The 22,429-nt window shown below is 53.6% G+C and overlaps 1 protein-coding gene across 2 annotated transcripts; it reads left to right on the top strand.

The window, feature by feature from the left end:
• Window positions 1-286: 286 nt before the first annotated feature.
• Window positions 287-18,281, top strand: SH3BP5L (SH3 binding domain protein 5 like). 2 transcript variants are annotated; one of them, XM_073222162.1, is made up of 8 exons: window positions 287-438; window positions 761-1,340; window positions 1,490-1,612; window positions 8,838-8,900; window positions 9,035-9,163; window positions 14,605-14,766; window positions 16,031-16,204; window positions 16,485-18,281. In XM_073222162.1, exons 2-8 carry the CDS (start codon window positions 1,161-1,163, stop codon window positions 16,953-16,955), a joined length of 1,302 nt encoding a protein of 433 aa, XP_073078263.1. In that variant the 5' UTR covers window positions 287-438; window positions 761-1,160; the 3' UTR covers window positions 16,956-18,281. The 2 variants fall into 2 exon arrangements, with proteins under 2 accessions (XP_073078263.1, XP_017525615.2); XM_017670126.3 differs by lacking the exon at window positions 1,490-1,612 and having other exon boundaries at window positions 289-438.
• Window positions 18,282-22,429: the final 4,148 nt, after the last annotated feature.

Below are 22,429 nucleotides of genomic sequence, written 5' to 3'. Positions count from 1 at the left end.
CCCCAGCGGAGCCAGCCTGGAGTAGGACCGCCTGGGCGGAAGCACGAGTGCGCACTTCCGACACCGCCTCCGACTTCCGACGTCCGAGGCGGCGGCCGCGCCGTAACGCAAGATGGCCGCGCGCTCTCCGGGGCGGTCCTCCGGCCTCCGCGCTGTCTAGCCCTCCCCGTGCCCCAGGACTGCGGCCCACCGTCCGCGCCAGTGCTTACGGAGCAACATGCTCATGTTTCAGTCCGACTCGGCCGTGGTGGTAGATGGGCTGGAGGCTCCGTAAAGCGAGCCTGGGCCGGGGGCACCGTTTGTACGGCCGCCCCGGGAGGGCGGGGCTTGTTCCCGAGTGTCGCATTTCCGTTTCCTGTGGCTGCGGCGCGACTGGTTGGCCCGGCGGCCGCAGAACGGGGAAGGTTCTTTGCAGCGCGGAGCGCGGCGCCCGGGAAGGTAAGCTGAGGCGCGTCCCGGAAGGCTTACCGCGCCGGCCTGCAGGGGTCGGGGGCAGGTCCTGGCGATGGAGGAATGTGGGCGGGGCGGGAGGCTCGGAGGGTCCCCGGCGCTTGGGCTGCCAGGTGAGCCAGGAGGCCGGGCGGGGCGGGCGCGACGCCCGGCAGGCGCTGCGGAAGGGCAGGCAGCGGCAGGGCCTGGGCGCTGGAGGGGACCTGGAGGTGTGGGGGGACGGGGCTGAGTCCTCGGGAGGCTGAGGGGCGGCGAGCCCGGGGCTCATGTCCTGATGCTGCCCGCGCGCTTGGCTGTCGTTTGCCCGCAGGTCCCCCGAGACTCGCAGCCCGCAGCCGCTGTTCGGGCCCAGCCTCTACGGTCGCCGCCGCAGCCTGGAGGCGCCTGCCTCCGCCCTCCCGAATGGTGCTCCTCCTCGCAGGCCTCGGCCCAGGTTCCAGCCCCCCAGCCTCGCCCGTCCCGAAGCTGCCGCTCCCAGCCTGTCCTGGCGGGCTCTCCGCGGCCGGGAGGGAAGAACGGCGCCGACGTGGCTGCAGCTCCCGGAATCCCACTGACAGCTTGACGCCCAGCCTCTAATCCTTGTGAGGTTCTTACTGTGCCCCTTTCCCGCCCTTCCTAACGCCAGGAGCCCGGGAAGCCCCAGGCTGGGGCCCTGGTCCCGGCATGTCCGTCCTCTGCTGCGCATAGGGCTGTGCCCGCTCCCAGCCGGCATGGCTGAGTTGCGGCCGGTTCCAGGGGTCCGGGAAACCCCGCAGGGGGAGCTTCAGCCAGAGGTACAGGATGAAGCGCCTCGGAGCCCAGTCGCAGAGGAGCCGGGAGGAGGTGGAAGCAGCCACGGGGAGGCCAAGTTGTCCCCAAGAGAGGAGGAAGAACTGGATCCTAGAATACAGGTGAGAAGACCGAGGCAGGAGAGGCGGGGGCGGGGGGGTGCCCAGATGCCGCTGTCCCAAGGGGCTGTCCGATAAATGAATGGTGAGACGTTCCCCTGCTTCACCGGGAGGACCGGAAACAAGTCGGTCAGCAAGTCACGGCATTGCAGTGTGACAGCAGCCGAGCCGTGGGCACGGGGGCAAGGGAAGGGCCCGCCGGGTGCCTGGACTATGCGGCGGCCTGCGGAAGAAGTGAGTCGGCACACTGGCAGCAGATGCAGGAGGTGTCGGAGGTCAGTGCAGAGACTCGGCACAAGGGCTGCTGGCCCAGGGGTACTGCGCAGGGAGGAGTGAGAGAACGTGGCAGTTTGGAAGCTTTCTTACCTGTCAGTGCCTCTTCAAGCACGGTGGCCACAGTAAAGGGTGAGACCTTTCATGTCTGATGGAGGTGCGTCAGCAGGTCTAGATAGGGGGTTTAGATTTCTGTGGAAGCCCGATGAGTTCTGGGCGTTGTAGCAGTTGTGCTCAGGCCTTAATAGTGCAGATTCTCTGCTCTGAGGGTGCTGGGCCCTCACAGGAACAGAAGAGCTGATGTACCGCCTTGAAGCATTTGTGAACCTGACCCTGGGTTAGAGGCTGAGATTCGGCCCGTTGGTGGGTGGGGCAGGTCCCTGAAGTAGACAGTGTGTGAAGAGGACAGGCACACTGTGGAGGAGATGCGTGTTGGCTGAGGCTGGTGACAGTGTTTCTGCGCAGTGACTGGGGAAGGCTTCCTGGGGAAGCTGCTGGGCAGGTGAGGGCCAGGATGATGTTATGTTCGGACTGAGTCGGCCATTAGGACCAGTAGCATCTCCACGGTTCTGCGGTGACTGTGACTCATGCCACTTGGGTGAGGCGGAGCATCCCAGGAATGCGAGTCCTGTCAACAGACCTTCTCAGACTATTTCAGTGAGCCAGGGAGAAATCAGAGCTGCTCCCATCATCTTTCCTGCCCCTTGCTGGGGGTTCCCAGATGTGTGCGGAAGATGCCTGTGCTTACCGTGGGTATGTGGTGAGCCATGTGCTCTCTGGCACCAGTCAGTCCTTTGTCTTGGCCTCTTCTCACAGGCAGTGCACAGAAAACAGCCCCATTGCTGCTGCTGGTTCCTCAGGTCTGTTGTCCTCTGAGGAAACAAGCTGTAGTTAAAAGAGTCTTGGGCTGACATTCAAGCAACCCCTGTCCCTTGAAATGTGACTTTCATGCAAATTATACAACCTCCCTGGGCCTCAGTTTCCTCCTTTCTAGAGGGAGGGCTGGTTTTGGCTGATTTGCATGACTCCTCCCTGCTCTTTTGCCTGGTCCTACACTCTGCACAAAGTCTTACTTGTTTGTCAAAGTCTCTAGGTAGCACTTTGGGAAAGGTAACCCTCTTTCCTTGGGAAGAGGCCACATGACATGCTTCTTACACCCTCCTGCCACCCCCCTGCTCCAGAGGAGAATTCCCTACAGTTTCTTTGCTTATCTCCCCTGCTCCTGTGCATTTTCCCAGGGCCCACAGGCAAAGGCGGAGCCAGGGCATCAGTGTCACGCTGCCTGTTAGTAAAGTAGCCACCAGCTGCATGTGGCTACTCAAATAGAATCAATTAAAGTTAAATAGGAATTAAACGTGTGGTTCCTCAGGTGTAGAAACGGGGATTTCCATCCTGTAGACCGTTCTGGGGATGAGCTGTGCGGGTCTGAGCAGGCAGCAGATCACCCCGGCTTCCGGTAAGCTGGCAGTGGTACTGGAGCATGAGGGGCCGGCACATCCTAGTTTCTTGCTAAATTGGAGGGCACATTGTGGCTCACGGAGGCAGGAGAGGTCACGTAGAGGCTCTCGTCGGTGGCTCCCTCGTGGCCTGGCCAGTGCTCTGTCCCTGGCAGGGGTTCAGCCTCTTGCACCTGGGAGGGGTGCCTTGTTGCAGGAGGCTTGGAGGTCCAGCCCTGCTAGGTCTGGCTCTTCCACATGAGGAGACTGGGGTGGGGGTCTTCTCAGGTGTGTTGTAGTGTTGGCACTGCACAGGACCGTGTCATCCTGACACTGTGTTTCAGCACTCTACATGTACTCTCAGTGCTTCAGTGGGTCTCTACCCACAGATCCATCAGAACCCCCTCTGGGAGCTGTAAAAACACTCTTTCCTGAGCCGTGCTCAGACCTGTAATTTCTCCTAGTGTGGGTGGGGTGGGAAGTGGTTCTAACATGCAGCCCTGGCAAATCCCCTGGGCAGGGATATCCTGAGGGCAGGGACCCTGATCACCTAATTTTGGGAACTCCCAGAAATGGTTGCTCTTAGGGTGAGGCTCTTTCTGATATCCTGGCAGGCAGGCAGCTCATGCCCCCCTTGTCTGGTGGGATCCCTCTGGCCATTGAAGGGAAGCTAGCTTCCAGGCCCCCTTAAAACGTGCTGTCCCCCAGGAAAGACCGCTGTGTCTCTGTGTCTTGACCTCAGCATAGTTTTCGGAGGCTTCCAGGCCGGTCCTCAGCTTTCTGAGAGAGAGTGAGAGGACCCCAGGGAAGGGAGAGGCTGTGGGGGTTCTAGGAGTCCTGCTCCACCCCAGGACTTCCTCAGCCTGCTTTGTGATGGGTGCATTCTTTCCTCAGGTAACTGGAACATTCACTCACCTGTGCCTCCCCAGACTTTCAGTGACTGCAACCTCTGCTCCCTCCCCTTGTAGCGTAGGTTTAGCTCTCACAGAACAGTCGCATTTACCTTATTTCTGAGTCCTTGGCCTCTATCACCCTGGCCTGGCCTCCTGACCACAGGCTTGGGTGCTATCATGTCCCACACAAGGTGGGTGCGAAGATTGGCCTGAGCGCCCATGCCTCCGACTCGGGGCCTGGCTCCTGGAAGCATGTCCTGGGCGCCCTGGGAATATCACGGCTCACGGAGGGATCAGGCATACTGACTCAGCTGTCATCCTCCTCTAGCCCCATCTCAGCCAGGTGCCAGGGCTCCCTGGTAGAGCAGACCAAAGTAAATGTGACGCCAAGTGCCCAAGTCAGGCCCAGGTGCTCACTGGCCTCCTGCTCTGCTTTGCCTGGGGTCTGCCCCAGCTTGGCTGGCCCCTTTACCCCCTTGCCCCTTCTGCCATCCAGGCTCTCTGCTTTCCAGGCACCTTGTCCTTTTAGAAAGAGCTTTCTGACTCTGAGGGGCAGACCTCTTCAACAGAAGCCATTTTTTATTGAAGTATGCTTTATATACAATATCATATTGGTTCCAGATAAATAGTTTTAGTGACTGTCAGTTCCATACATTATTCAGTGCTCACCATAACTGTGGTGACCATCTGTCACCTGCAAAGATAGTACTGTGAGCTCTTGTCCCTGTGCTGTCCTTCCATCCCTGACCCCGTTATTTTATGATGTGAAGCCTGTGCCTCTTTGTCCCCTTCACTTCTTTCACTCACCCACTGCCGTCCCGTGGTCACCCAGCCGTTCTCTGTGTTTATGAGTCTGTTTCTGTTTTGTTCATTTTGTTTTTCAGAGTTTACATACAAGTAAAACCGTATGGTAGTCATCTTTCTGATTATATACATAATGCCCTCCAGTCCATCCATGTTGTTGCAAATGGCAGTATTTCTTTCTTTTTTTAATAGCTGAATAATATTTCATTGTGTATATGTACCACCTCTTCTTTATTCATCCACTGATGGACACTTAGGTCGCCTCCACATCTCGGCTGTTGTGAATAATGCTGCAATGAACATAGGGGTGCATATATCTTTTCTAATGGATGATTTCATTTTCTTTGGGTGAGTTCCTAGAAGTGGTGTTACTGGGTCCTATGGTATTTCTGTTTTTAGTGTTTTGAGGATGCTTCATACTGCTTTTACATTCCCACCAGCAGTGTAGTAGTGTTGCGACCCTTCAGGGACTGAAGCAACACGCCCAAGGTCTTGATTCTTCTCTAGGCTTTATTGTCTAATCTCTCACGGCAGTTACAGCAGTTGTCGGGCAGCTCTTCTCCCTCCCGGCGGGCTCCCTTATATTCAGTCACCCAACCAATCCGGGACAGTATCATGCGTGACCTTTAAGCGGATAGGTGTCACGCGCCACTCTAAGCGGGCAGCACGAGCTGTGCACGGGTACGGAAGTCTGCTGGGCCAATCCCCAACAGGGAAGAGGGGAAAGGGTGGTGAGCAGGAAGCAGGCGCCATCTTTAGGGCGTTGTCCAGCTAGAGTGGGGCTCAGCCTCGGCCGTAGGCCGGGCCCCCACATAGTAGGAGGGGTCCCCTTTCTCCACACCCTCGCCAACACTTGTTATGTCTTGTCATTTGGATAATCGCCATTCTGACTGGTGTGGGGTAATATCTCATTGTGGTTTTGATTTGCATTTTCCTGAAGTTTAGTGATATGGAGCATCTTTTCATGTGCCTGTTGGTATCTCTATGTCTTCTTTGGAAAAAATGTCTATTCAGGTCCTCTGCCCATTTTCTAATAGGGTTAATTTGTTTTTTTGGTGTTGGGCAGATGAGTTCTTTATATATTTTGGATGTTAGACTCTTACTGTATAAATCATTTATGACTATATTCTCCCATCCTGTAGGTGCCTTTTTGTTCTGCTGATGGTGTCCTTTCTGGGAAGAAGGTTTTTAGTTTGATGTCATCCCACTTGTTCATTTCTGTTTTTGTTTCCCTTGCCTGAAGAGACGTATTCAGAAAAGTTACTAATGTCGATGTTCAAGAGTTTCTGCCCATGTTTTCTAGGAGTCGAATGACTTCAGGTCTTATATGTAGGTCTTCAATCCATTTCATGTTTACTTTTGTATATGGGCTTAGACAGTGATACAGTTTCATTCTCCTGCATGAAGCTGCCCAGTTTTCCCAACACCACCTATTGAAGAGACTGTCTTTTCTCCATTCAGTGTTGCCTCGCTGTTCTGGATTAATTGACCCCAGGGTGGGTTTATTTCTGGGCTCTTCTCTGTCCTGTTGATCTGTGTAGCTGGAGGTGCTATGTGGATACAAGTTCCCATGTAGGAAGACTTACCTGCTCTGTCCCTTTGCCAGTAGTCAGAGCCCGTCCATGTCCTTCTCCAGTGGCGATGACTTATGTAAAGCCATTTGCTCCTCTGATAATCCTGTCAGGATGCGAGCACTTCAGGCCGTGCAACAGAGTAGGATTAGGCTTGGACCTAGGTTTGTCCACAGGAACACCACAGGGTGGCCCTTCACCTGGTTCTCTTCCCTCAGAATCAGTGCTTATCCCCCTCTCGAGGCCCATCCTTGTCTTACCAGGACTACGGTTTCCTAGGTGACGTATGCTGTCCTCTCAGAGGCGACCATCCAGAGATACCCTTAGTCACAATAGCAGGAAAGCCAGATCAAAGGTGGGTCCTGGGTTCAGTCCCAACCTGCCCCTGATTCTCTACCTCATTGTTTTTCATCTGTGAAATGGAAGTGAATTGAGAGCGAAAATATTCCAGCAGAAGCTGCTGCAAATACTGTTTCAGTGTTCAACCACTTTGGAGCATGTCGACCACAGGAAGCTGACCCAGGGGGAGATTGCCCCTCAACCCAATAGGAATTGCCTTCTTGGAGGGCCATTAGGGTGTCTCTGCCATCAGCTGAAGGGCCATCCTGGTCCCAAAGGCTCCATGAGACTTGGAGTTGTGTGTTAGGGTGGGTCAGCCGCCCCCGGGCTGCCTGTGGGGTGCACTGAGCCAGGTCAGCAGCCTGTAGCCCAGAGTCCTGTCACCTGTGGACACAGGGCTGTGACTGAGCAGGTTGCCCATGTGCACCAGCTTCTAGGCCCATGCTGCCCATTACCTGCTGCCCAAGTTGGGATGTGCCCTAAGGCTCAAGTGTGTATGCATTTCAAAGGCTTAATTTAAAAAAAGAATATAAAAGTGTTGTTAATGATTTATGTTGATAACATTGAAATTACAGTGTTTGGGATATGTTCGGTTAAACGAAGCATATTCTTACAATTTCAACCTGTTTGGTTTTGTTGTGTTAAATGTGACTGCTACAAAGTTAAAAAGTCTGTATGGGGTTCATGTGTGTTTCTGTAGGACAGCTATGGTCTGGAAAGTTCAGAGCCAGATGTTTGGTCTTCTTTGAGGCAGTGTCTACATTGTGGGTGTGCATGTTTTATATGTTTATATGTTAAATGTTTCTTCCTTTCATTGTAATCGGGGCATGTATGTGATGGTCTCCCAGATTCTTACATGCTGACTCAAATCTGTTAGGCGTCAAGGAGGGGAACAGACCCCGAAGAACTAAAGGGGGTCGTGCATGGGGTTGGAAGGGCTGGGTCACCCACTGCCAAGTGCAGGTCGTGTCTGGGCCTCGAGCAGCAGGCACACATGAGGCTGGCCTGCTGGCCTTTTGGCTTCCTGGAGGAGGCTCCCATTGCCGAGCACCAGGAGTTTCCCCTGGCTCTGCTCCTTAGGAGTGTCCTTGGCTCACTGGGTTTTTAAGATGTGACCGAGAAAGGGGGATACTTGAGACAGCACCTCTCTCCTTTCTCTGCTGTGTCACTGTAAGGCCCAGGTGCTTCCATTGCTTTGTTCCCCAGCCCTGGGGCCAGTGACTGTGCCTGGCCACTTTTCCCTGAGACTGCCCCTCTCATGGGACGTGCTGTGTGGGGACCTGGGGTTGCCATCACCCCAGTGCCCGAGTAGGCCTAGAGCCCTCTGGAACCATGTACCCTTCCCTAATCTACCTAATTAATTGTCCACCAAGCCCTCATGATTCTGCATCCTGTATGCATTTCCCTGGGATCTGGCTTCTCCTCCCACCTGGAATACTGCAGACTGCCTCTGCTTTTGCCTCCCTGGTCTCCCCGGACTTTTCCCAAATTGCTCAGATTTGCCTCCTAACCCACAGCCCAGGTAACTGTAGGCTCCAGGGAGCCCCCCGCAACACCCCACGATTGGGAAAAGTTCTGGAATCCCCTCCCCTGTGCCTCAGCCTTGCTGCCTCCTCACCTGACAACCTGCCTGCTGGGCACTGCTCTCCTTTTGATTCCTGGCCCTCCCTGGCATGGATTCTGGACAGCCATGGAGGCCCAGCTGGGAGTGAGTGCCCCTGGCATCCTGCTGCTCCAGCATACACACCCCTCACGTGGGTCCTGATACCACTGAGGGCCGCCTCTCTGTTCCACTTTATTGGGTCTCGTGGTGCTGAGCTGTGATGATGAGTGGCCCTGGGGGGGGGTCATCCTCTTGGGGTCGGAGACTGTCAGCTCCAAGGAGGTGACTCAGGGCTGGAGGGCGATGAGGACGTGCAGTCTGACAGCACAGGCTTGGTGCTGCCGTGCTGTGTACACATGGTGTTCTGTTCTCGGGATGTTGATGGCCTCCTCTTTGGAGTGGGGGCTGTGCTGCCTGCGCCAAGGTGCAGTTGTGAGGATGGCTGGAGACTGAGCACTAGGCTCTGACAAGGGGGCCTTCCCACGCCCTCCTCCTCTGGCTCCTCCCTGCCCTGGTCAGGCGGCTTTCCCTCCTGTGCCGTGTGCCATGAGCCCGGCTCTGACTGCCCCTTCCCGCGGCAGGAGGAGCTGGAGCATCTGAACCAGGCCAGCGAGGAGATCAACCAGGTGGAGCTGCAGCTGGACGTGAGTGCTGCTGCTCCTCGCGCCCTCTGCGGGCTGGTCCCAGGGTCGGGGGCTGTCTGTGTTTCCCTCCCTTTTCCGGGGCTGGGACCCACACACATGCCTCCCCGCTGCCCATGACCCTATCCCTTCACCAGGAGGCCAGGACCACCTATCGGAGGATCCTGCAGGAGTCGGCAAGGAAGCTCAACATGCAGGGCTCCCAGCTGGGGAGCTGCATCGAGAAAGCCCGGCCCTACTATGAGGCCCGGCGGCTGGCTAAGGAGGTAGGCCGGCTGCCTGCTCTCTGGGCAGGCTGCATGCAGAGCCTGCCCTGGGCTCTTGGGCCTCTGCATGAGTGGGAGACAACACTTTTCTCTTTTCCCATCTCCCCTTCCCTTTAGTTCACATCTCTTTCCTTTGCTTCTCCTACCTTCCTTTACCCCTCCTCTTTCTTTCTATACAAATGTGCATTCACTGTTGACAGACTAATTGTAACTAAAATGAGAAGAAAGCAAAGTCACGCCAAATCCTACCAAGCAAATCCTACCAAGCACGTTTAATGATTTTTGTACCTGGGATTTGTTTCAGTCAAGTTCAGTGAAATGACAGACACAGAGACAACTGCCCTGAAAGACGAGTTGATTGCCTGCAACTCCCAAGAAGGGGTACATGCCGTGCGGGTCCCATGGAAAAACACCTGGGTCAGCCAGCAGGCAGAGGGCGCAAGGGGAGGCCTGGCCCGGAGCCTTCCTAGTGGCAGGCCGGAAGTGGGAAGGCCATGAAGGCAGTGCCCAGCAGGCTTAGGCCTGAGGGTGTGGTTTGGATGATTGGGGTGGGCTCAAGTTTCTGCGCCTGGCCCTGGGAGGTGAGGGTGGGGGGGTACTGGCTTGGTGTGGGACACCCAGGGAGAGGAGGCGGTGGCCTTGGATTGGTCGGTCTCCATCTGAAAATGTCCTCGCAGGGGGCTGGCCATGCTGAGGAGGGTCAGCAAGACACCACATGTCAGAGCGTCACAAAACGCAGACAATAAAAACATGATTAATACAGCAGATAACCTGTTTAGTGTTTTATAAATATCCTGCCAAAATAGGATTACACAGTATGTACTGTTTTTATTCCTTTATTTTACTTTGTGACATGGTTGCATGTCAGTAAATAAACATCCATGCCATCCTTTTTAAGAGCTGCTTAATATTTTCTTACATTAGATTACTATTATTGATTTAACCAGTTCCCTGTAACTGAAAACTTAGATTTATTTCCAGATTTTCTGTTGATGTGTGAATGAATATAGAATGACATACTGAATTTCTGTGAGCATGTGTCTGTTTTCTTCCGCTCACCCTCTGGACTGCGCAGGGAGGTCTTGGGTGTACTTTCTGTAAGATTCATCCATGTTGCTAACCACCTCTGGCTTAAAAGGTGTGGATTTCTGTTTTCCCTAAAACAAGGCCAGAGCCTTCTTTTCTTTTTTTTGCTATTTTTTAATTGATTTATTTGATATACAGTATTATATAGGTTCCAAGTATACAACATAGTGATTCAACAGTTATATACATTACTAAATCCTCACCCCAACTAGTGTGGTTACTATCTGTCAACGTAGAAAGATCATGATGGCCATTTTGACTATATTGATTCTTCCTATCCATGAGCACAGGATGTATTTCCATTTATTGTTGTCTTTAATTTCTTTTATGAGTGTCTTGTAGTTTTCAGGGTATATGTCTTTCACCTCCTTGGTTAGGTTTATTCCTAAGTATTTTATTCTTTTTGATGCAATTATGAATGGAATTGTTTTCCTGATTTCTCTTTCTGCTAGTTCATCATTAGTATATAGGAATGCAACAGATTTCTGTGTATTAATTTTATATCCTGCAACTTTGCTGAATTCAGTTATTCTAGTAGCTTTGGGGTGGATTCTTTAGGGTTTTTTATGTACAATATCATGTCATCTGTAAACAGGGACAGTTTAACTTCTTCCTTACCAATCTTGATGTCTTTTATTTGTGTTGTCTGATTCCATGGCTAGGACCTCCAGAACTATGTTGAATAAAAGTGGGGAGAGTGGGCATCCTTGTCTTGTTCCTGATCTTAGAGGAAAAGCTTTCAGCTTTTTGCTGTTATTAAGTATTATGTTGGCTGTGGGTTTGTCGTATACAGCCTTACTATTATGCTTAGGTACATACCCTCTATACCCATTTTGTTGAGAGTTTTTTCATGAATGGATATTGAATTTTGTCAAATGCTTTTTCATTATCTGTTGAGATGATCATGTGATTTTTGCTGCATCCCATGTATTTTAACCCTGTGTTTCTGTTTTCACTTGTCTTGATGTCATTTGATTTGTTCATTTATCAATTAACTATTTTAGAAGCATGTTGTTTAGCCTTCATGTTTTTATTTTTTGTTTTCTTCATGTAATTTCTTTCTAGTTTCATACCATTGTGCCCTGAAAAGATGCTTGATGCAATTTCAATCGTTTTGAATTTGTTGAGGCTCCTTTTGTGTCCTAATATGTGATCTGTTTTGGAGACTGTTCCATGTGTATTTGAGGAAGATGTGTATCCTGCTCCTTTGGGGTGGAGTATTTTGTAGATGTCTGTTAGGTCCCTCTGTTCTAGTATATTGTTCAGTGCCTCTGTTTCCTTATTTGTTTTCTGTCTGGATCTATTCATTGATATAAGTGGAGTATTAAAATCCCCTAATATGATTGTATTGATGTCTTTTTATCCCTTCAGGTCTGATATATTTAAGTATTCCTATATTGGGTGATAGATATTTATAATGGTTATATCCTGTCGTTGGACTGACCCCTTTGTCATTATGATATGTCCTTCTTTGACCCTTGTTACTTTGTTTTGAAGTCTATTTTGTCGAAGTACTTTTACTCCTGCGTTTTTCTATTGTTTGCCTGAAATGTCTGTTTCCATCCCTTCACTTTCAGTCTGTATATGTCTTTGGGTCTGAAATCAGTCTCTTGTAGGCAGCATATAGATGGGTCTTATTTCTTTATTCATTCTGCCAACCTGTGTCTTTTGATTGGTACATTCGGTCTATTCACATGTAAGGTGGTTATTGATAGGTATTTACTTATTGCCATTTTATTAATTGTTTTCTGGTTGTTTTTAATAGTTCCTCTCTGATCCTTTCTTCCTCTTATACTCTTCTCTTGCTATTTGATGGTTTTCTTGAGTGTTGTGCTTGGATTCCTTTTTTTCAAATTTGGGTGTATCTATTATAGGCTTTAGGTTTGTGGTTACCGTGAGGTTCATGATTTCCTAAATATTATTATTCCTCCTCCGCACTTCTTATATGTCATAATCTATGTCTTTTGTGTGTCCCTTTACTAATTTTGTGTATAATTGATTTTACTATTTTTGTGTTTTTATCTTTCTACTTGCTTAGTAACTGGTCTACCACCGTAAATTACTGTAGGTTTATTTTCACTGATGAAAAATATTTAGGCTTAAGAACATTTCCATTTATAGAAGTCCCTTTAATATATCCTGTAAGGCCATTTTAGTTGTGGTGAATTCTTTTAACGTTTCTTTATCTGGGAAACTTTTAATCTCTCCTTCAGTTCTGAACATAGACTTGCTGGGTAAAGGAGTCTGTGTTGTAGGTTCTTCCCTTTTAATACATTAAATAATTCATGCCACTCCCTCCTGGCCTGTAAACTTTCTGATGATAAATCTGCTGATGGCCTGATGGAGTTACCCTTACAGGCAACTGTCTGCCTCTAGCTGCTTTGAAGATTCTCTGTCTCTCATCTTTGTTATTTTAATTATTATATGTCTTGGTGTTGTCCTTCTGGGGTTCCTTTTGTTAGGAGCTCCCTGCACTTCCATGACCTGGGTGCCAGTTTCCTTTCCCAGTTTGGGGAAGTTTTCAGGTATTATTTCTTCAAAGAGACTTCTGATCCCTCTGTCTCTTCTCCTTCTCGGACCCCTATTAAGTGAATACTGTTTCCTTTGGGGTCATCACACAGCTCTCAGTATCTTCTCATTTTTAGTAATTATTTTCTCACTCTGTTCCCCAGCTTGGTTGCTCTGTGTTCTCTATCTCCATCACCCTGATTCTTTCCTGGCCTCCAGCAGTCTTCTCTGCATTCCCTCTATTGTATTTTTTATTTCATTTACTGTATTCTTTAGCTGTGCATGCCTTTTTTCTTTATTTTTCTCTCTCCACTCAATTCTAGCTGAGATCATCAGTTTTTTTCCCCAGGTCAGTGAGCATCTTTATCACTGTTACTTTCAATTATTTATCAAGAAGAACGGAGATCTCCCTTTCATTTAGCCCTTTTCCTGGTGTCTTGCTCTTTTATTGGGAACATACTCCTCTGCCTCATTGTGTCTGGCTTTCTGTGTATCTTCCTTTGAAGTAGACAGATGAGCTGTTCTTCCTGGTCTCTGTGAAGTGTCCTGCGCCGTGCAGGAGCTCAGTGGACTCAGCGTCTGCATCTCTTGTGGCCAGCCGCATTCTGCTGTTGGTGGCTCTGGGTGTGGCTGCCTTTATGCCTGTCTGCTGGCAGTAGCTGATCCTCACTGGTCGGCTTTACGTGCCTTTCGTGTGGTGTGAGGCCCTCTGCTGAGAGTCACCGTGGACAGGGCTGTCCCCTGCCTGCCGGTCAGCAGTGGCGGCCTGCTGCTGGGAAGAGTGTGCCTGGCGGGGACAGGCCAACGGGGATTTCCTCACGGGCTGCACCACCAGTGAGGCAGCTATAGAGCTTCAGAACTGGCTCCCACAGGCATGCAACCACTCGGGCTGAGGGGGAGGTGGGGAGGTGTGGTCTGCCCTCCGCCTGCCAGGTGACCATAGCTGGGTCAAGTGGGCCAAGCAGGGTGAGTGTGCAGGCAGCAGCACATTAGGACTGAGCCACCAGCGAGGGAGATGGGGCGTTTGGAGCTGGCCTCATGACTGGCTGACCTGGGGCTGAGGGTGGGCTGGGAAGGTGGCTGCTGTCCATTCTTCTCCCGAGGGAACTCCTTCGACCCTTCTGGCAGACCTCCAGCTGTTGGTAAACCTTTCAAACTACAGTCTCATTGTTGGGTCTCGGTGAGATGACAGAGCTTGCCTGTCTTCCCCAAGGGACAGGAATACCGGCTGCCCCAGAGTGCCCCTGCTCCCCCTGGCGTCAGCCCCATTTGTTACCACAGCCCAATGCAGTGTGGCCTGTGCTCCCACAGATCTCCAGGGCCAGGCCAGGGGTGTGAGGTTCCTGAGCATCCGCTGCCTCCCTGCCCAGTTCTCCCCCTCTGCCTGTGGGATGATGAGTTGTGGCTGTGCCCTGGGCCCTCAGTGCGGCCTCTCCTCCTCCCCAGGTGGAGGTGGGCTGCTCTGCAGTCTCAGGTTGTTTCCAGATTCGTTGTATTTGCCACAGTTTCTTCCTCAGTGTGCCTGTGGGAGGAGGTTTCCATCTGCCTGTACTCTGCCACCTTCCCCACTGGCTACCTCGAGCCTTTGAAAATGCCATATTTCATATACTCTCCACTGGAAATGTTATTTTTTTCAGTCTTTATTTCTACATTTAATTATTTCTTAGGCCATCTGCATACAGAGTATCTCTTATGGAATGTTACCTCTGTGACATTTATCCTTAGTCAGTTTGGGAGTGCAGCTGGTGTACATGGGCCTCTCTCTCCGCCTTGTCCTTGCCCAGGACAGGTCTCCATGGGTGGCCAGTGGTCCTCGGGCCCCTGTCCTGATGGCCTTCTCCCCACAGGCCCAGCAGGAGACCCAGAAGGCAGCACTGCGGTACGAGCGGGCTGTGAGCATGCACAATGCTGCCCGGGAGATGGTGTTCGTGGCTGAGCAGGGTGTCATGGCAGACAAGAACCGGCTGGACCCCACGTGGCAGGAGATGCTCAACCACGCCACCTGCAAGGTGAGGCGGGCAGTGCCAGCAGTCCCCTCTGCAAGTGCCGTCACTTTGCTCTCCCTCCTCACCAGCTTCCTTCAGCTTTGCTGTTTCAGGCACAACCTGTTCTTGCTCTCTGCCCTGTTTGGCCTCCAGGGCTTCCCTCATGTATTTTCTTATGACTTAGAATCTCTCTCTAGGCTCTTCCTGACCTTTGCCTCCAGATGTGGGACTAACCTGAACAGTCCACCCCTGCTGGGTGCTCTGGATTCAGCTCACATTTCATTACATTTGGCTGTTTTCAGGATCATTTTCCTTTCTCTGGCCAGTGCACCTTGAACTTTGAAGTATAACTTGTGTATCATTTCCAAGCTACTCCGAGGGGATCAGGGAGCAAAGTACCCCAGGTGGCACAGTCGGCCTCCATGCCCGTGGAGGAGGCAAGTGTCCTAGTGCATCTGGGCTCCTAGGACAGCACAGCACAGGCCGGGCAGCGTAAACAGCAGGTGTTCTTTCTGCAGTTGGGAGGCGCAGAAGCCACATTGAGACCCAGGCTGACTTGGTGTCCTGGGCCCATTTCTGGGTTCCCAGAAAGCTGGTTGTCTTTGGCATGGCCTCAAGTGGTAGAGGGGGTGTGAGGAGGGAGCTCCCAGGATCTCTTTTATAAGGGTTCTGATCCCAAGCTTGAGAGATTCCCCCTCATAACCTAATCACCTCTCCAATACCATCAACTTAGGGGTTAAGATTTCAACACAGGATTTTTGGGGGGCATAAACACTTAGTGTCCAGCAGTGCCTGCTGCCCAGGGGGGTCGTGCCTCAGTTCATGTGCTCTGTGGGCCAGGCCCATGGCCTCCCTCTAAGCGAGCCCACAGAGGAGAGCGCAGCATGGGGCGAGGGCTGCTGAAGTGGTGAGGCTGTGTGCGCACCTGCCCAGGGTGTGCTGAGGCCAGACCCTGGCGCTGGTGGGCGATGTGGCTGCAGTGCCTGGGAACCTCAAGACCCAGCGCACTGCTGGGCTCCCCACGCTGGGGTCCCTCCTACCCTGAGGTCAGCGGCTGGGGTAGATATGCTGTAACTCATGGCACCTCCTGCAGGCACAGAGCTGAGTGGTAGGGGATGTGGACGAGGACCACTGCCCTCTGTGTCTCGGAAGCTCAGGGTCCTCTCCAGGCTGTGCCCACAGTGGAGCTCCCCCAGGGTGACGTTTGGATCGGCAGCCTGGGGCAGATGACAGGCAGTGGTGTGGGTCCCAGCTCAGGGCTGTGCGTCCTCTGCCGCCCTCGGGCCAGGTCAATGAGGCGGAGGAGGAGCGGCTTCGTGGCGAGCGGGAGCACCAGCGGGTGACGCGGCTGTGCCAGCAGGCTGAGGCGCGGGTCCAGGCTCTGCAGAAGACCCTCCGGCGGGCCATTGGGAAGAGCCGCCCCTACTTTGAGCTCAAGGCCCAGTTCAGCCAGATCCTGGAGGTAGCGGAGCAGGCGGCAGGGGAGGGAGGGTGGGTGGGAATGAAGGTCTGGGAGGAGGCCCTGCAGGGCCGAGCCCAGGTCAGCAGAGCAGGATTGCTGGGGAAAGGGGACCCTGGGAAGGGGGGCCCCGGGGGTGGGCGCCGCAGGTGTGCAGTGGGTGGTGAGCAGGACCAGGGCTTGGAGAAGAGACCCCATCCAGAGTGCTAAGTGGGCTTGTGAGATGCCCAACTCCGGGCCCGAGAAGCTGCCCAGAGGGTCACCTGCTCTGTCCCCTCTGCAGGAGCACAAGGCCAAGGTGACAGAGCTGGAGCAGCAGGTAGCCCAGGCCAAGACCCGCTACTCGGTCGCCCTGCGCAACCTGGAGCAGATCAGTGAGCAGATTCACGCCCGGCGCCGGGGTCTTCCCCCTGGGCCTCCTGGCCAACGGCGCTCCTCCCCCGTGGGTGCCGAGGCTGGGCCTGATGGCAGCGAGGACGGGGACAGCGGGATCTTGGAGGGAGCTGACGGAGGTGGCCTGGAGGAGGGTGGCGGCCTGGGGCCCGGGCCCGGCCCTGACACAGACACGCTGAGCCTACTGAGCCTGCGCACCGTGGCCTCAGACCTGCAGAAGTGTGACTCCGTGGAGCACCTGCGGGGCCTCTCGGACCATGCCAGCCTGGATGGCCAGGAGCTGGGGCCCCGGAGCAGCGGACGAAGGGGCAGTGACAGCGGGGGCCGTGCAGGCTGCCACCAGCGCAGCATCAGCCTGTAGCTCCGTTCGGCGTGGCTGGTCGTCTCTGTCACTGGCCTGGCGGGCAGGGCAGGCCCCGCGCCCTCTCCTGGGGTCTGGCTTCCCCAGGTGAGGTCAGGCTGGCCAGCTGAGTCCTGCCTGCGCGGCTTCCCACCCCGCACCCGCACCCCCACCCTTCCGTGCAGGTGGCAGCTCTTTGCCTTATCCCTTCAGAGGGCTTGTGTCTGGCGCTTACATCTCCCCTTGCCCTGCTGGCTGCCCACAGTCTGTCTGATGCCCTCTGCTGTTTCTCCTTCCAGGGTCTGGCTTTTTCCTTCAGGGAACTTAGTCTAGGAGGCACAGCAAAGCCTGTCAGGGTGGATGCTAGGCCCTCAGCTGCAGGAACTCCAGGTACCCTTCTCCCGGGGCTCCCTTGGGCTGCTTCAGAGCCCTCCTGGCCACCCTGCGTCCCGGGCCTCTGTCCCATCCTGTGGGTGGCCTGTCGGATGTGCTGTGGAAGACACTCAGCACTCCCTCGGGACCTCAGCCACTTTGCTATGTGTGCCCCAAAGCAGGACGTGAAGGATGGTGGTGTCAGGAAAGGTGAAACCGCCCCAGTGTCAGCATCGGGGACACTCCCCAGTCCGTGCAGGCTCCCGAGTGCATGGTGGTTCCCAGATGGGCTGGGCCCTTAATGCTGCCAAGGTGCTAGTGGGTCTCCAGCAGGGCCCATGTCGGGGGTTGCACTGAGGGCCTGATGGCTGAGGCCTTTGCTGTCTCTGCTGCAGTCAGGTTCACTCTTCTGGGACGAGGAACTGAGGATGCCGGCCGACTCTCAGTGACCTCCTCTGGTGGAGTTAGGGAATCTGGTGCTCAACTGCTGTCCCTTGCTCTTCCCTAAACCAAACAATACCTACTCCCGGACCCCATGGGGGGTGCTCCAGTCTGGCTGCTGAGTCTGCTGATGTGCAGACAGGTTGGCTGGTTTGAAGGGCCCCACTTGCCACTGGGAGCAAGCAGTGTGTCCAACCTGTGTGGGTGGAAAGTGGGGAAGCCACACTGGATCTGGGTGCCTTGGGATAGCCAGTCCTCCGTCCTGCCCCATCCCTGGGGGAGTGAGAGCTGGGCCTTGGGCAGGAGAGCTTGTGCCCAGGCTTGTGCGCTGCTGCCATCGGCTGGGAGGGGTGTGCCTTCACGTGCAGGCGCCTCTCATAGGTCACGATGAGAACCGCCGGGTTTGAGGTGGCCATGGGTGTAGGGAAGCAAGGAGGAATTGGATGAGTGTGCGTGCATGTGCTGGTGTGTGTGTGGGTAAAGGGTCTGCCATTGGTTTTATTTAAATAAAATAGTTTATGTATGTAGCAGTAATGCTTGCTGTCCCTGTCAGGAGGGAGGGGCAAAGGGGTGATGGGGGAGGAGCAACTGGAGCAAACTGGTGCGGGGGGGCCTTTCAGTCTAGTCAGGGCAGAGGACAGTCCCCCACTGCTGCTTGCGGACATGGAGGGGTCTGCGGGTGGAGTGGGCATTGTCAGTGCTGACCCTGGACATGAGCATGAAGGAAGGGTAGGACATAGATTTGTGGGATTTAGCAAATAAATATGCAGGAAACCCAGTTAGACTTGCATTTCAGATAATGAATTTTGCGCCCTGCAACATTTAGGACATACACTAGGTTATTTGTCATCTGAAATTAAAATCTTACATAAAAGGTGACTCTTAAGGGCTTGACCTGTTACGGGGTGGAAGGAGTATGAAATGTGTGGACCCACAGGCTATGAAACATCTGGGGAGGGCATGGAAACTTCAGAAGCTATGTAGTGGAGAAGGAGCCCCACCAGGGGTGTGCCTGCATGCAGAGCCTGGTGAGTTGGGGCATCAACCAAGGGCTGGAGAAGGTGCTGCCGGGAGGGCAGGAGAACCACTGGAAGTCTGATGGGAAGTAAGTATGCTGAGGACCCTGAAAGGGTGGGAGGCCAGACGACAGATGGGCGGTCAGGAGCCACCACGTGCATGCTGTGCGCTTTGGCAGGTGTCCAGGTGCGAGGCCTTTCATGGCCTGACTTTTCTGAGAGGTAAGTGTGACAGGCCAATGGGTGCCCGATACTTCTTTCATCACGGAAAGAGCAACTGTGAGTGCACCACCCGCGTCCTTAGGCAGGTGGGCCCTCTGAGAGGACGCCCCAGTATCCTGCCCCTTGGTAGTGTGGGACTTGAAAGGCTCCTGGCATGGAGGAGCCCTAGCGAAGAAGGGCTGGCTATGCCCCAGCTCCCTTGCAAAATCACCTGCTGGATAGGAGTGGGGCCATCTCTCGTGGGGCCAGTGGTGTGGAAGACAGCTGCGGGAAACGTGCCCCAGGCGTGTCATGGCAGTGGATGGCGCTCACGCATTGACCCCATGTGCCGGGCACAGGCGGTTCCCCATCAGCGTCCACGGCCCTCTCACGGGCAGGTGGTGGTGCCACGTGCGATTTCAGGTGGAATGTGGGCGCGGTGGGGGTGCCGTTGGCGTTCAGGAAGCCTTACTGGGGTGAGCTGAGAACGGTAGGGCGAAGGGATTTCGGAGTGAGTAGGTGAGGGGCTGAGGAGGTGGCGTGGTGAGGTGAGGTGCGAGGGGGTGCGGTCGGGATGGTTGGGTGGGAGGAGAGGCGAGGCGACGAGGAGCGGGCCGTGGCACCTCCCGGTTGCTGTGCCCGTCCCGTCACCCGCCTCTCAGAGCGCGGGGTTCCGAGCTGCGTCCGCCGCAGGTGAGGGACTGGGCCTCAGTCTCCGTGCGCGGAGCTGGAGCGCAGGAGACGTGCGCTTGCGCCTCCCTCCGGCCGCGCTGAAGCTGCATGGGCTCCCTGGGCCCCGCGACCCGGGGCTGCAGCCCTGGGGGCCCGCCTCCGCGTGCCCAGCGGGAGCTGTCGGCCGCAGTGCCCGTGGCAGCTCGGCAGCCCCTCCCGCGAGAGGCCCCGGCTGTCGTGTCCCTGCCCGTCGGCAGGGGGCGGCCCGCCCCGTCCCGGGAGCCCGCCCGCCGCGCTCCTCCCACTCGCGGCCGCTCCTCGCCGCAGACAGGGCGCTGCGGCTGCCCCGCTGGAAGCGCGGGAGGACACGGGCCTCGGCGTGGCCCCCTTAGTGGGGACGCTCCACAGCACCGACGAAAGCACCTCTGTATTCAGTTCACCTGCCACGTCGGAATGGCTCTTTGTTTTTTCTGAATTGAGTTAGTTTAAAAATATATATATTTCAAGGACACATAGAATGTGGCAGACAAATAAGGCAGAATCTGAAAGACAGGCAGATTGATCTGGAAGCAAAAGGAGAGGGGCGTGGGAGAAAGCGCTCTTCGCCTAGAGAACCCGTAAAAACTGGAGGAAGTGAGAGGTGAAGACAGGTGGGGAAGATGCGAGCGCCCGCCGGAGGGAGGGACCGCAGAGATAGGGGGAGGAAACACCTCCCGGGGACCAGCTCATGGCAGGAAGGGTGCTCAGGGCGCCAGGACAACCGAGCACAGGCCATATTTAGAGCCCTTTTCTTATCTTGTTCTTTCTCAAGGTTCCTAGGTGTGGGGCTATTCCCGGAGCTGCCAGAATTCTGCAGCCATCTGACAGGCAGAAATTTATGGCTGTGATGTCAGGGAAACCACTGATAAACCTTATTTCAGACGTGCCCCACCCTCCGTTGGCTCCAATACTGTTTGATATCCAATCACAGGAAGCCAGATCCTGTGAGTCGAGAAACAGAATCCAACTGAGTGGACTGTGGAGACTTTAATGGCCTTACCCCATGCTCCATGAGCCGGGTGGCATCCCTTCTAGCAGACAGGAAGGAGTTCTGAGGAGCGGAGACGGGACAAGGAAGCCATAGAAGGGGGCAGCACTCTGGCCGTGGCAGGGGCGCCCTCTCCGGGAGATGTGTGCGTCCATCGTCCCTCCGGGACGGGCGACCCCTCCGGGCTCACAAGGCCATTCCAGGACTTTCAGATTCCATTCCTGAGGGAGGCACAAACTGTAATTAAGGAAGGTGTTGTTAACAAAGAAAATCACAGGCCCCAAATGATGTTCACTATGCTGAGCCAGGTCACCAAACCGGGGCTTACTATCTGACCTAATGGCAGTGTCAGCCTCCCCCAGAGACACGGTCCGCTCAGGAATTTCTGGGTCTGCCGCAGTGAAGTGACTGTTGCATGGGCCTCTCCCTCCCCCAAAGAGAACCAGGGCATCTGCAGAAGGCCCCCATGCTCCGCCTAAGGAAAGGTGGCCTTGCCTGGGACAATCCCTCTTTCTCCTTTGCTAATAACTCCTTGCTCCACCTTCTTCCTATAAAATCTTCCATTTTGTACAATGTGGAGCATCTCTCTACTGGCTAGACGGGATGATGCCTGATTCAGGCTCACTTAAGCCATTTAGATCTTCAGATTTACTTGGTCGAATTTTGTTTTTCAACAGTATTAAGTCTTGGTGTGGTGAAGTGGGGCTTAACATAAGTGACTCCACTGTGGGCTTGTCTTCTTTTTAGCAGAGTGAACTTGAGACATAGGCAGGGTCCATGGAGGTCATGGGAAGTGCTTGCCATCCTAGAAAGTACTTGCATTTCTTCTTGGAAGCCGCCATCCTATTACTAGGTAGAAGAGGACTGGGGGTTTGTGCCTTAGGATGCACCCAAAGACTTCTTGGCACCATTAATTCCACGAGGATTTGTGTCCCTGGAACCCATCCAGAGCTTAACAAGCCACTCTTTAATCCAAATAATGTTGTTGTCTTGAGGACTTGTGGGTCCCGAGAACTGCAGGCTTCTTGGTGCTTTCTTGTTGTTATGAGCAAGAAAGTCCCCACAGTGAAAGGAGACAAGAAACGTTTGTTTCTCACCCACCCTCCAAGCGTGCCTCAGTCCGGAGGTATCGCTCAGAGACCTGTCCCAGAGAGTGCACATTTAAAACCCTGGTTCCTGAAATGTGTTCACAGTTCTCCAGACCAGCAATGGGAACACCACCTGTGTGGGCTAAAGCTGACCACCAAATGAGGGACCTCTAAATTTTCTATTTTTTTTATTGAAGTATAGTTGATATGAAATATTATGTTGGCTTCAAGTATACAACACAGTGATTCAAGAGTTACCCATGTTATTAAATCTATGTTGACAGTTACTATCTGTCAACATAGGAAGATGTCACAGAACCATTGGCTATATTCTCCATGCTGGTGAGTATACTATTGACATTATGATTGAGGTTTTGTGTCTCTTTATCCCCTTCCCCTGTTTAACCCACCCACCTACCTCAGCCCATCCTCCATGGTAACCACCAGTCCCTTCTCCCTGTGAGTCTGCTGCTATTTTGTTCATTTTGTTTTTTGTTTTTAGATTCCACATAATAAGTGAAATCATATGGTATTTGTCTTTCTCCACTTAGTATATTTCACTGAGCATAATACCCTCTATGTCCATCCATGTTGTTACAAATGGTGGGATTTCTTTCCATTTTATGACTGAATAATATTCCATTGTGTATATGTACCACATATTCTTTATCCATTCAT

Source organism: Manis javanica, chromosome 14, assembly GCF_040802235.1.
Source record: "Manis javanica isolate MJ-LG chromosome 14, MJ_LKY, whole genome shotgun sequence".
NCBI lineage: Eukaryota > Metazoa > Chordata > Mammalia > Pholidota > Manidae > Manis > Manis javanica.
Note: the sequence above shows the minus strand (reverse complement) of the source record. Positions and strands in the feature narration are given on the sequence as shown.